The sequence below is a fragment of the Aquila chrysaetos genome, chromosome Z (genome assembly GCF_900496995.4).
Source record: "Aquila chrysaetos chrysaetos chromosome Z, bAquChr1.4, whole genome shotgun sequence".
In the NCBI taxonomy this organism is placed as follows: domain Eukaryota; kingdom Metazoa; phylum Chordata; class Aves; order Accipitriformes; family Accipitridae; genus Aquila; species Aquila chrysaetos.
Genome location: NC_044030.1, coordinates 64,013,295 through 64,027,385, shown reverse-complemented (window position 1 = coordinate 64,027,385; position 14,091 = coordinate 64,013,295). Strand labels below are relative to the sequence as shown.

The following is a 14,091-nucleotide window of genomic DNA, read 5'->3' as shown; positions in this document are numbered from 1 at the left end:
TTGTCAGTGTAATAAAATGTCAAGTTCTCTTAAATCCTCTAAAAAAATCTGCAGTAGCAACAGAAGCACTGAAAACAGCCACCTTGGCTTGGAACAAAATCTTTGCCTAGCAATAAAGAGCAGCCTGCAGCTCAAGTGATTGTACTGTAATATTAGTCTGGCTTTCACATACTTAGAATTACAGTTTAGGCACATCCAGTGAATTGACTGGAATTGATACTGGCAGAAAGACTGAGTAATCTTCACTCAAACAGCTTCCTGTCAGATTCAGTTTTAATTGTACCAATGTATTTGGTATAATTATTGTAAGCCTTTTCACCAAGGTATAAAACTCTGGTTTAAATTAAATTAGAAGGAAAATCTATGTTTGATTCAGCAAATAGTGGCCATCGGCCTCTCAGCATAGCCACCAAGACTTGCATCTACCAAGATGTACTTTTTTTTCTTTATGTGCTATTGCAGTAGTGGGTCATATGTAAGCTTTTAATGCTAATCTTCAAAGCTGTATGGGAAATTAGCATGACTTACCAGTGAAACAGCCCATGGCATATGATAAGGATGTATTACCACAGCAAGACTTCCATTAGAACCTTGGATCTTTAAGGCCTGTGTGTCCTTTTCACATGTACATGAAAGACCTCCCCCAGTAAGTGAAACATATTATCTGAAAAGACACAGGCCTTACATTTCACTTGGAAGCTGCCAAAACCCACTTCATCATTTTGAAACATCTTGGCATGAGTTCAGGAGCAGGGCATTTGGGGGGCAGTTTCCTATGGACTTTAAGAAGAAACATATGCCCATGTTTGCATTCCGAAGGTTTCTGAAGGGCTGAGAGTATCTCAGGGTTTGATAAACCAGCTTCAGATTACATGAAATTACAAAGCTTTAAATCATCCTAGAAATGTTGTTTCTCTAAAATGTGCTTTTGGGAAGGTGGAAGGGAGTGAAATTATAATTGGTTTTGAATTAAGTTAATTCAACTAAGTCATGACGATTCATTTCTATTTTAGCATTTCTGTTCAATGTCATTATAAGATGCAATATTCCTTTAATAAGCAAGGATTTACTTAATCGCAGAAGTGTATTCTAAAAAAGTAGTATTACTCAGCTTCTGATCTCTAGAAGTTCAGAATACATAGACAGCATCTTCTATCTTTGCATTATTGGTTCTCCTTAAACACAGAAGAGAAGATGGGGATTTGACACCGTTCTCATAACAATGTGAAGATAACTTCAGGACAGATGGGCCTGTTTGAAAGATTCAGAGCTTTTCACTTTAAATGCTAACATGGAAGCATCTGTGCCAGCCATGAAACAATGTCAGTCTTCAATTACAAATGGTTCATCTTTCAAAAATTATGTATTATAGTTATACACCCTTCAGTTGATTTTGTAGAATTAAGAAGATGAGATAATTAGGCTTGGGTAATAGATAGTGTCTGTAAAATGTTTATTTGTTATAATGGTGTGAGGTTTTGTCCTTTCACCTATTCATTTTTACATTATCTGTAATCACTTTATTTGCTTCAAGCCTGATCTGAAGTGTCAGGTTGCTTTGGGTACTTGTTTCTTATGTCTTCTATAAATATCAGAAGGGGGGGAAGTTCCTTAACCTTAAAGCATTTCTAGCCTTTTGTGTAAGTGTTCATTGCCTTTTATTTAAACAGTGGAAAGAAGCATGTTGGATTTTCCCCAGCATGTCTCACCTGACAAAGAGGTACGCTTAGCAAGTACAGAAGCTGACAAAAAGCTTTCTAATTTTGATGTGGAGATGAGCATGAGAGAAGATGTGTTTCAGAAGATTGTTTATTTGCAGGTAAATCATGATGATATCTGCATAACTTGTGGAAATGTAGATAAAATTCCAGCAGTGAAAAACTTTTCTCTAAAGAAGTTAGTATCCATAGCAGTTTTCAAGATCCCCATCACTGTGTGTGTTTCCCCTGTGTCTATACCAGTCAAATCTTTCCAGTGGGACACGGCTATACAAAAAGGCTGTGGTTCCACAAAAACTTAAGCCAGCGTAACTTGGTGCTCCCACTCTTTGTGTCTCATGTCTAGGTGTGTATATCCTCTCTCTCCATTGCAATAGCTTTGATTTTTGTCTAATCTTCCAATGAGCTGGTACAAGGAAGCTAAGCTAGCAGAAGTAAACCCATCAGGAAAAATAAAATATATTGTTTCTGCTGGCTGAGCTCCCTGAACTGGTTTGCCCAGAGCATCACCAGTGTGGGAAGAAGAAAAGAGGCAATATAGCAATGTATTTAGGTTGGCTTACTGCTTTTGAATTGGTGTCCAAAATTGTGCTTTATTGAAGTAGTGGAGAATTTGAAATTTTAAAGTTGAGTTTTAAGTTATGAAAGTTAATGAGAACATATAACTGGGAGTGACGCCCAAAATTACCTCTTTTGATCTGCTAATTATAGACAGCTACGTTGTATACACCTCATGTCATAAGCCTCAAAATAAAACTAAGTCAAAAGATATGTTTACTGTTAAACTAGCTTCTATCCCTTTTGTGTTTCTGTTTAGCTTCCCTTCTAATTGAGCACCTACAGGTATCTTGTATTCTTCATTCAGTTTATTTTGTAGCTCAAACAGGAAGAACATTTGTTTTTGTTCAAATGCATCTAGTGACATTTAGTAATAATTTTCCAAAAGTGTAATTTAAAGATAATTCAAGGAAGCTATCTGCTGTGAAAACTAAAATATGTACATTTGTCCATGCTTTGGATGTGAATCTTCTCTTTCAACCCCATCGATTTTTAACCTTCTTGTGATGCTGATAATATATTGGAGCCCTATTTCTTGGAGTTGTTGTCTATGCTTTTTGCAGCATTGGCTGGGAACCAGAATAATATTTGCAGCACCTTATTAAAATGCCTTCCAATACCATTGTCTTCTATTGCTGTGTTTTCTAGGCATATTTTCAAGTGTTCTTCTCTAGCTGGGTGGTGTTGTTTCTGTGTTTGTGAAGGTATTTAATAGCCCCATTTTGAGGACCTTCTATTGTGTGTTGGCAGATAGTGCCTTATGTTGATTTCCCCCTCTCCCCCCGTGCCTTATGTTGATTTTTTTTTTCCCTGCTCTGTTGCTAGTAATTAAAAAGGTTGATATTTATTTATTATTTGCTGTGATTTTCCCCATTTTCCAGTACAGTATACATGGATACATTTAGGACTAATCTGCCATATCTGTGTATCTATCTGTTTTTAATTTACAGGAATTTCTGATAGTAGCTAGTGAAAACTGTTTGCTGTTATTCCCTAGTATTACTTTCTTAGAATCTTTTTTTTTTTTAACATCTTTTTCATTTGGTGCTTTCCTACTTCATTTTCCTTTGCAGCAATACTTGGCCTCATAACAGTTACAATAGTTGCTTAAATCTCCATTTAATTTTTTTCAGAGATTTTTCTTAACTGCAGCATGCAAGCATGTTTTAGTATTAGTTTTCCAGAGATGCAACCTCTGAGCATGTATCAACTTCATAATAACTATGAAAGTAGTAGCAGTTTTTGCTGTAGAAGAGATGTGAAGTTGCCAATAGTGCCAGACTGATCAGCTCTTGCTATTTCCAAATCACAAACTTCTTGTTAATTTTTGCTAAATTTCTAATGCCTTCTCCTGTTAGAAACTTTTAGGTGAAAAGTCAGGTTCCAGGAGCACATAAAAAAAAGAGACTTCCAAACCCAGAAATGTTTTGCTGAAATAATTTTATCAGTTCAAATGAGCCAGCAAAACATTTTGATTAAATCAGGTTTTTCATGGCTTCACTGAGGATTTAATAGTTCAGGTATATGAATTCAGTTTCATGATCCAGCACAGGGGCCAGATTAAAATGTGGTGAGGAGAATGAGGGCTGTCACACTCCCATGTTATTTATAATACAGTCAGTCCACTAAAAGATAATTAAATCTGCTTGATCTCAGTGACATCCTGAATTTTTTTGCTCCCTTTAACAAGGACTACGCTTTTCTAAGTTAACAACTGTTTAGTATTCTTTCTAATTTCTGCTTTATTTAAGACCTGTTGATAGTGGAAGATGTGTGAGGTTTTTATATTTAATTAAAAAAAAAAAAAACAAAAAAAACAAAAAAACAAAACCTGAAAATAATCTAGTCTCTTTCTTTTCTCCACACATTAGGGGAAAAAATTCCTGCATAAATTTATGTTGTTCAATATGCTCCAGATCTTATTCTTTAGAAAACTTTTATTTTGGGGTCTGAAACTTTTAATAAAGGTGAATTTGGTAGTGAAACTATAATTTTAAATTTTTATTACTCCTAACATCTGCACGTGTTGGCTAGCAGAGGCATGCTTAAGAACGTTGCCAATCTTCTCCACCCACATGCCCTTGGGAAACTCAGCCTGATGTAAACAGCTGCTGCAGTTTTTGTTCATGATATTCTAAGTAGGTTTTGTTTCTTACTCTGCCTGAAGATTTCTTCATGGAATAAGGTAGCATGGTTGTCCAAAACAAGTACAAAATGGTATATAAAATCATCAACCATGACCATCCTAAAACTTTTGGAAAGTTCCAAAATTTCATGTGTGTAGTATATTCGAAATTAGCACTTCTGTTGTGGAAATTGTTCATCAAAGAAACACAGGATGACATAGACCATCCTGACCAGACTGAAATTCAGAGATGACCACAGAGCGCCCTTGGTTCCTGCACCTATGAGTGTTTATATGCTTGCTTATCCTTAAAGACCTGACAGGTCTTTTTGAATGTGTGTCATCCTTATCTTAAGCATGTCTGTGATGCAGATAAACTTTACAAAGGCTAATATTAAGACTAGAAGCTATTTAACATTGATTTCTTTTGAAGTGTATGGAGAGATGTGTAGTCATCAAGAGAAAGATGAGGAATACTAACTTAGTTTTCTCCTCCTTTTTCCCAAAAGAATCCTTCTCTTTCTTAGCTTTAGAAGGAGCTAATATTCATTGCATTTAAGGGTTTAAAATTAGTGTTTGTGAATTCCCTTCTTCTGCCTAAAGTCTTTGCTGGGTTTGGGCCCAGGAGATGACGGTTCCATGTGCCCAATGGAGGGGCTGGGAGATCCCACACAATACCTGAATAAGTCAGTGACACTTTTCACAATCCTCTGTCCTTCACTGTTACTGTAATAAAACCAGTGTCTTTTTATAGAGTTAAGAGTACTCAAATTTTTTTCTCAGCAATTCTGTTTTTGAGCCTCGCAGCACAGTTAGCACAATATAAATGTTAATGTAGTGACAGTACCTGCATTTTCCACCTCTATCATTTTGAAGTCCTGTTTTTTCTATCACACTAGCCTTAGGTCAGAAAAAAGAACCCTGGAATTGTGTGTTGTCCTGTGGAAAAACAATATGTGAAAATTCTGATTGTTACAAATATTTTTGTACTCAATATCACAGCATTGATGCTCCTAGCATAAATATGCTCCAAGCAGTGCTTGGTAGCATAAAGGGAGTATTCTTTGCCAGAAGCAGAGCAGGAAGCCTGAATGTTGCAGGGAGTAGGGTAATACCATTCTTTTATCTTTGTGTTGGGAAATATTCTGTGTGGCTTGCCTTATGCAGTTATCACAAATTAGGATGGAGATGTGAGATTTGACTTGTAGAGGACAGAGGGCATGATTTTCTTCACCCACTTTCTTCCCCAAAAGAGATTTCCACTTTTTACATCCTTTTATTTAAAACCAAAACAACAACAACAACAAAAGATGGGCAAGTGCTGCAAAAGAATTGTAGCCATGGTGAAGGGTACCACCGTGCAATCACATGGCTAAGTCACCATTGACTTTAGCTGTGTGGTGACCTAGAGTAGTTAGATCATCCTCTCATGAGTCTATGGATTCTTTTAAAAATTACCTGTAAACAGATAATATTAAAAAGAAAAAACATTCATCGTTCATGGGAAATATTAGTATCAGGAACTGAGTTAAATCTGCCTATTGCTTTAGAAAAGTTAGCTTATCAGACAGTGAAGTGATTGTTGTCATTTTTTTCACTGGACCTAGAAATTCTTGTGTGTAGACTATTGGTATATGCACAAAAGTTTTAGGCACAATTGTACTAGTGCTTAGCAGTCCTGCTGTAGCACAATGCTACTGGGACTTGTGACTCTTTGCGGAGTAAAAACAAAGCTAAACCATTCGAAGTTCTTTCATGGTTCTAAAAAACAATTTCCACTGATACTTTTTTTTTTTTTTTTTTTTTTGTAATCCTATTTGCAGGGCACTGTTGGGAGTAGACATTGTTTATGTGTTGTTGTGTGGATTATTTTTAAATGACAGTTGGGAAAATATCTATTTCAGAGCTTTTATTCTTTCTTATTTTCTCTTGGAATACAACTAGGTTCCCGTCTCTTATTTTTTCTGTTTAAGGAAGAGAGGTAATTTGCACTGGCAGGTCATTAGTTGACAGCCGTACACAGTTGTGTAACTTTTTCATAGAATTTGCATGTTTCAACCTCTTACTTTTCAGTAATTCTTAATTCTAGTCAAGAATTAATTGTATGTAGGTAAGCTGATGAGAGAGTTGTTAAGACAAGTCAGAGCTAATTCCAACAGCTTCATATTTGAAGGTGAAATTAAAAAGAATATTCATTTTTAAGAAGGACTGTAAGTTAATATGTTTTTTTAAATGTTCACTTTTAGATGCGGGGAAAAAAATTAGAATGTGTACAGCATTATTTTCAATTTGGAACAAAATGGCAAGTTTCTGAATTAAGCAGTTATGCTGAAGTCATTTGAAGGAAGACCCTCACGGGGCTGATCCATGGTCTATTACAACCAGTATCTTGTCTCTTAATGTTGATTGCTTTAGGAAATGACCATTCAAGAATCTTCGTAATGGCATAACCAGACATAGAAATACCATTTTATTTGTTGTCACTGATTGATTTCTTATGAAAGAGAAGATATATATGCTCAAATTTTATGCCATCTGATAACCTTCAGTGACACATCTAATCTTTTGGGGTTTTTTAATCCTTCTAAGTTTTAAGGTACAGTGTTACTTTATAGCACTGATTTACTTCAAGTATGTATAAGAAAGCTCTCTACAGGAAAAGTTTGAGTGTGCTGTACTGTAAACTAAAAGGGCTTGCCATTATGACAGCATGTAAATGTGCTGAGATACTTGGTAAAAGAAAATTATTTTAAAACCATGCTATATCAATATAAGAATACTGTTGTATAAGGTAACTGTTTTTGGAAAGTCCTACACACTAAAATCTGGGATGTTCCTTTTTTACTATGGTGGTGTTCTTTAGAACAACTCTGTTCAGACCCTTTTAATGCTTGGTATGTTTCTTACACCATGTTGTAAATTCAGTTATTCTGTACTGTCATTTCAGCAAACCTGCGATCTTGAAAATGTAAAGCCTGAAACAAAGAGATATCTGGAGAAATCAGTTCAAGTGGGAAAAAGAAATGGACTCCATCTTCCTAAAGAAGTGCAGAATGTAAATATGGACTATTAGTTTATAAAGCAAAGGTGACAAACTGTCCAAGGGATGAAATTATGGTTGTATAGCTGTACCAAGCATATATTTGAACTTCAAGCTTTTGGGCCTGCTTAATTACTGCTCTAATCTTAAGTGTTCTTAGTTCCAGATCCATCCTTTAAACTTCAGTCACATTAAGGGTTTTAAGCTAATCCATTAGACACCCACAGTACTCAATGGATAGAGGTGGTATGCATCACCTCTCTTAGCCTTCCAGACTAGAAGCAGCCTATCTGGAAGACTTTTGTTATGTATTCTGATTACAGAGAATGCCTAAATTAGATAGATTCCTAGCCAAGAGACCTCTCAAAAATGTTACTTGTGAGTCCAAGCTTCAGAAGTTTGTATACCTGTTACAAAGACACAGCTATTTTAATTTCAGTTATTAACCAATGTTGTAAAATGTGTCCGGGATTTTAGCATTTTGACTAAAAAAACACTTGAGGTAGCTTAAAGGGAGCACAAGCCGCGCTGAGAATTTTGGTTCCATTTAGAGAGGATTTACCCAAGCATATGAAAGCACTTGTCACTTCTGAAAATCATGAAGTAAAATTGTCAGCATCTGAGATGCTGACATAATTATCTTTAAATTCTGAATGATGTTGTATAATAATCTCGATTTATGACTCTTGAATACACTTCACCCTTTGTAGAAAATAATCATTCTTCATCAACATCTTCAGTTAGTGGGAACAGTTTCCTGTTTATTTGCATTGCTCAAGGGCAACTGATGCCTCTAAAGGAATTTTGACTTTATAAGGAAACAATAGTTGAATTACATTTAAGTAAATACTTTTCTAATCATAGTCTCTGCCAAGTTGTGTATTTGGTGTGTATTCTTCTACTGGTAACTACTGTGTTTATGTGAGCTTGATAGCAAGGGGTAGAAACATGCTATGAGATATATAAGAAAATGTTTCAGGTGGATGAATATCAGGGTTATAAAAAAGGTTTTGGAATGGTCCTGTCTTGTGTGAGTATTCTCTTCTTTTTGTCATGCTTATACAACTCCAAAGGAGTGTTTTTCAATAGGTTGCATGCATTTTTACTCCCTTGATTCTTATTGATTTTAGTAGATATTTTTACACTTAAAATTGTAATTTAAGATTTTCAAATAAAAGAAAATAATTGAATGTAGCACATAATGCTGTTCAGAGAATGTGTTTATGTGTTCAATCCCCTCTGAGAACACATTTGAAAAGTTGTCAGAGCGATAGCCAGGACCCAGGGTTCATTGGCAACAATATTGCTCAGGACCAAAAGAAAGATGAAAGGGAGGCTGAGGGAGAGTGAAGTATGACACTACCTGCAGTGTGTTACTTGCTCAGTGCTGGTATTCATTGTTGGCTAGTAGAGAGCCTAGCTGGAAAAAGTGAAATACTATTCATGTGGAGGATAGTAAATGCAAGTTTGATTTTTGTTTTTTCACTAAGTTCAGTTTATGCCCAATACAGGAAATAAAGACGATGAAGAAAAAATTGAGTGAGCTGTGTATAGACTTTAACAAAAACTTAAATGAGGAAAACACATTTCTTCTATTTTCTAAGGAAGAACTTGGTGAGTAGTATGCTTGCTCTTCCCATTTCTTCAACCTTGCAGTTTTACTGGAGTAATCATTTTTGGCCCAGTGAATGATGGTTAGATCAAGTGAAACTCTGACTGTTTTCCAATCTTTTCTGTTTCCTTTTTAATCCTTTACCAAGGTCAGTTTAGAATTACTGTTTGCAGGTGTTTGATTTCTTCATAGATTTGTGCTTCCTAAAGTGTTTGCTATGCATCAAGCTAGCATATCTGTCCTACTTTTTTTTTTTTTTTTGTAACTTTACTCTTCTCTGCTTCTTTTCTTAGTTCTCCACCATCAGGCAATCTCCTGTGCATTATATTCATTGCAATTATTGGAAAAACTTTTCTGTCCTGCAATATATTTTAGCTACTTCAATCATTTAAACTGATCTAGAGATTTTATGTAACAGAGAATTTGGGGATTCATTATCTGAAGGGTATGGCATAGAATGTGCTTTAATAAAACCAGTGATTTTATTTTTTTTTATGTCATATTCTGTTTTTATCTCGTAGCCTTACATATATTTCTCTTTTGCTCACATGTCTTTCCAATTTTTATTTTGCTTGGTTGTGATTTGAAAAAGTTTTAGTAAATAGTTGTAAAAAGAGGGGTTATATTTCCATGGAGATTTCTGATGTCAAATTAGATTGCTGCAAAACAAATGCAGCAATCTCACAAAAAGAGAGGGGAGTAGGTAATTCTGGTAAACATTGTTTATTAAATTGTGTTCTGTAGAAGGCCTTCCTGATGACTTTATTAAGAATTTAGAGAAGACTGAGGAAAACAAATACAAAATTACTTTAAAGTATCCCCACTATTTTCCTGTCATGAAGAAGTGCTGCATTTCGGAAACCAGGAGAAAAATGGAATCTGCCTTTAACTCGAGGTGCAAAGAGGTATGTCGTATATTGACTGTTCTACAGGGTAATGACAGAGTTGGAAAATGGAGCTACATATTCAAATGTTAGATTTGAGTTCTATATATTGTGTAGTACTATGAAATCAAAACTTATCAGTGTGATCTTTAACAGTTCCTTACTCCAGTTTATTCTGATGTCTAAAGACCTTAGATGTTGATGATCTGCCTGTGTGTGTGTACGTATCTTAAAGTTTCAGTGGTGCTGTAAATAGAAATAGGATTTTGATCTTTTGCCAAATTTCCCTACAGTGTTCTGCAGCTGCTTACTGGCACTTTCCTCCCGGAGGAGGATGTCTGACTGTAGCTTCTGTAGTACTTTGGGATTCTTCAGAATAAGAAGGGCTATTTAAGCACACATTTTAATTGTGAAATACAGGTGATTAAATGTGAAATTAACACATTGCATATTGATAAGAATTTCAATTAGATTTTTAGAAAAAATCTGATTTTTATAAAAGATTCATTTAATTTTCTGAAAAATAGCCAGAAACATGCCTTATAGAAAGAAGAAATAATTTCACAAATAATTTGTTTGATACTGATGAGACCAGGCACCTAAATAGGTCTAAAATAATGAAAAAGTATGGAAAGGATAGAAGAAGTGTCATTCAGGCAATTGTACCAACCATTCATTAGAGAACAATGGCAGAGTTGAGCTTTTGTACTTGAAGTGCTAGGAAATGTGAAGAATACAAGATAGAATAAAAGGGCACCAAGAACTGAAAACTCTGCAAGTCAGCACACTTAAAGGGATTTGCTGTTAAAACTGTGGGACAATCTTCAAACCTAGTGCTTGAAAAAAACGTTTTTCCCTGAGAAATCGCACTTTTCCAGAACAGGAGGTTAACACAGTTACATTTTCAGCTTCTCAAGTATCCTCCACCGCATTTAGGTCAGGGCCTGGGGTTTTTGTGTTTCAGATCTTTTTCTCTGACTGCTATTGTCAGTGGCAAAAGAGGCAAATGTGCAAACAAGCTTTGAATGTTGGCACAATAGCTTTGCAGTCTGTCTTCACCACTAACAAGCAATTAAGCCTGCTGTCAGCCATTTCCCTGTTATCTTTCACATTTAAATGATTGATAAAGGAAATAAACTCTTTGCAACCATCAAAGATTTATTATCCTAAAAGGAAATTATATATATTTTGATTAATAAAAAAAGATAATAGGGAGAGTAATGACTGACTAGAAAACTAGCTACTGGCAATCAAATACTGTGACAAAAAATATTATAAGAATCTAGCTAAACTTACCTTATTCTACATTTATATCTTAAAGTGTTTAATTTTAAATGTTTGTTATTTCTTATGATTACAGATATTATTCAGGTAATTGTTTTGATAGCATGCATTTTCTGGTTTCACTTTACAAATTTGCCTCCTTTCTTTTTTAGGAGAACACAAAAATTCTTCGGCAGTTGCTTCCAATAAGAGCAAAAGTAGCAGAGCTTCTTGGTTATAATACACATGCCAACTTTGTCCTGGAGGTAAACACTGCAAAGAGCACAGATAACGTAACAGCCTTCTTAGGTTTGTTCTTATTTGTAAACAATATTTTCATATTTGGTGTGGCAACATGACTCCTCAGGCAAGATAAATTTAAATACATAATTGGGTCACAGTGTCCATCATGTTTAGATAGAAAAGGAACTATCTGTTGCCTCTGTTCTGGCATATATTTTTTTTAGACCATACCTGTACAAATGCAATTGCTCCAAAACAGGGAAGCACAAGACAAAAATCTGAAAATAACGACTTTGTAACAGCCCATATAGGCAGGCGGTTATGTCTTTCACTGCCCCAAAATGCAGTTATTCTACTCTAGAACCAGAATAACATGTGCAGCCTAAGCAATTTTATCAGTTCAAGAGGCTGTGTCACAGTTGCAGCTTTTCATTCCCTTAGGTCAGCTGCAATTTTTTGTGCGTCTGTAGCCTTAGCGTCTTCTTCCGATACAACTGCATTAAGTATAATGAAAGATTACAGTATGTGATGATGCAACTTCCATGAGCTGAATTAAAAAATTAAATCTGGAATGATAGATTAAATCTGGAATTCAAAAGCCCTCTAATGGAATTCAGTCTGAAAACAGAGATATCTTGAAAATTTTAAACTGAGCAGTTTATGAATTTATAGTCATCCTGTTGACCTCAGTGGGCCTGCTCTTGTGCATAAAGTTAACCTCTACTTTCTGGAATTACATAATTCCACAAAATAGTATGTCTTCCTTTATTAATGTGTCCCAACACCACTTAGGATTGTATATTGATATATCCTATAAATAAAGCCCTCAAAATAGTTTAGTACAGCAATAAAGTCTGTTTGGTGGTAGTGTTATTAATAGATGTTATATGATTATATTCATTGATAACAATTTTCCCCCTTTGAGACTTGTGAAGTCTTAATATACTTCTACAAGTCTCATTTTCTATCTCTTATCATTAATACATGCAATTGAGATACCTGTCTTACGATGATACTCTTAAGACATCCAAACAAAATACAAACAAAAATCAGTATAATAACCAAAATGATTAGGTTCTGTAGTAAACTCTGTAACAATCCAGTCAGGGCGAATCTAAATCCACGCAGGATTTTATTCAACCACCCCGTCTCCATTGTCTCTCTTACATTTCTACAAGATTACTTTACCACTGGACTGTGGATTCCAAGGGGTATGTAAATTCCATTTAATACCTAAAAATCTAGAAACTCCTTGTACTATTTCTGCAATAAAATGAGGTCCTTTATCAGAAGAAATATCTTCTGGAATACCAAACCTAGGGCTAATTTTTTTTAATAAGGCCTTAATTACTTCTCTAGCCTTGTTGGTACAACATGGAAAGGCCTCTGGCCAACCAGAAAAGGTATCTACTATCACCAATAAGTATTTGTATAAATTACACCTTGGTAGTTCTGTAACATCTATTTGCCAGTATTCCCCAGGAGTTATACCTTGTTTCATAACTCCTTCTATAAACTTCTTGGTAATTTTTGGATTATTAGCACAACAAATAGTACATCTTTTAACTATAGTATCTGCTAGATTTTGCATTTTTGGTCCTACAACATATCTTTTGGCAGTCAATACCAACGCACCTGCTCCTGAATGTGTTTCCTGATGCAATCTTTTAAGTAGAATTTCCATCACCTTTTCAGAAATTGCAATTGTTTTAAAGGTGTCACTCACCATCGCCGATCATTTTTAGAACAATCTAATTGTTCTGCCAATTGATCTTCTTTCTCAGTATACTGTGGAGGCAGTATTCTAAATGAGGTGCTGGAATTAAGGCTTCTTCAAATTTTGGCTCTTTTAGAGCTGCTTCCTTTGCCACTTGATCTGTTTTTCAATTTCCCTTTATAATATCACTGTTCCTTCTTTGTTGGGCTTTATAATGCATTATTACAACTTTGTTCGGCTGAAGAACTGCCTGTAAAAGTTTCATTATTTCTTCTCCATGTTTAATTGGGGTTCATTGCGAGGTTGAAAGTCCTCTTTCTTTCCGAATTGCACGCACCACTCCAAAAGCATACTTAGAATCAGTATATATATTGACTCTTTTTCCTTGGCCAAGTTCCAAGGTTTGTGTTAATGCTACCAATTCTGCCTTTTGGGCAGAAGTGTTATTAAACAGAGATTTAGCTTCTAAAATTTGAGTAGATGTTACCACAGCATATCTAGCTTTTCGCCTTCCTTTCAATACAACACTGCTCCCATCAGTAAATAGCTCCAACTCCGCATTAGGCAAGGGTTCATCCTGCAGACCATGTCTATTGGAATACACCTGTTCAATAGTGATCAAACAGTCATGATGCATCATTATCACTTTGCTGTTGTTCTAGCTCTTTAGCCAGTATGTTACCGAACAAGGTGGGGCTATTCTTGAATCCTTGGGGAAGAACAGTCCAACATAGTTGCTTCTTTCACCCTGTAGTTGGATTTTCCCACTCAAAGGCAAAGATGGTCTGGTTTTCCTTATCCACAGGAATACAAAAGAAAGCATCTTTTAGGTGTCCAACATTGTAAAATCCAACACTGTAAAATAAGTGTTAAGCAAGGAGAGTGTATGGATTCGGAAACACAGGGTAAACATCTACTGTCCTCGCATTCA

The 14,091-nt window shown here is 35.4% G+C and overlaps 1 protein-coding gene across 3 annotated transcripts in view; it reads left to right on the top strand.

Annotated features, from left to right (window-relative positions):
- The window catches only part of NLN (neurolysin), a 44,724-nt gene that overhangs the window by 14,167 nt on the left and 16,466 nt on the right, over positions 1-14,091 (top strand). For all 3 annotated transcript variants that reach the window (XM_030003232.1, XM_030003230.1, XM_041121030.1), the window contains exons 3-7: positions 1,671-1,819; positions 7,349-7,456; positions 8,953-9,055; positions 9,798-9,958; positions 11,374-11,509. In XM_030003232.1, coding sequence (XP_029859092.1) covers positions 1,671-1,819; positions 7,349-7,456; positions 8,953-9,055; positions 9,798-9,958; positions 11,374-11,509 — 657 coding nt within the window. The remainder of the gene's footprint in view (positions 1-1,670; positions 1,820-7,348; positions 7,457-8,952; positions 9,056-9,797; positions 9,959-11,373; positions 11,510-14,091) is intronic.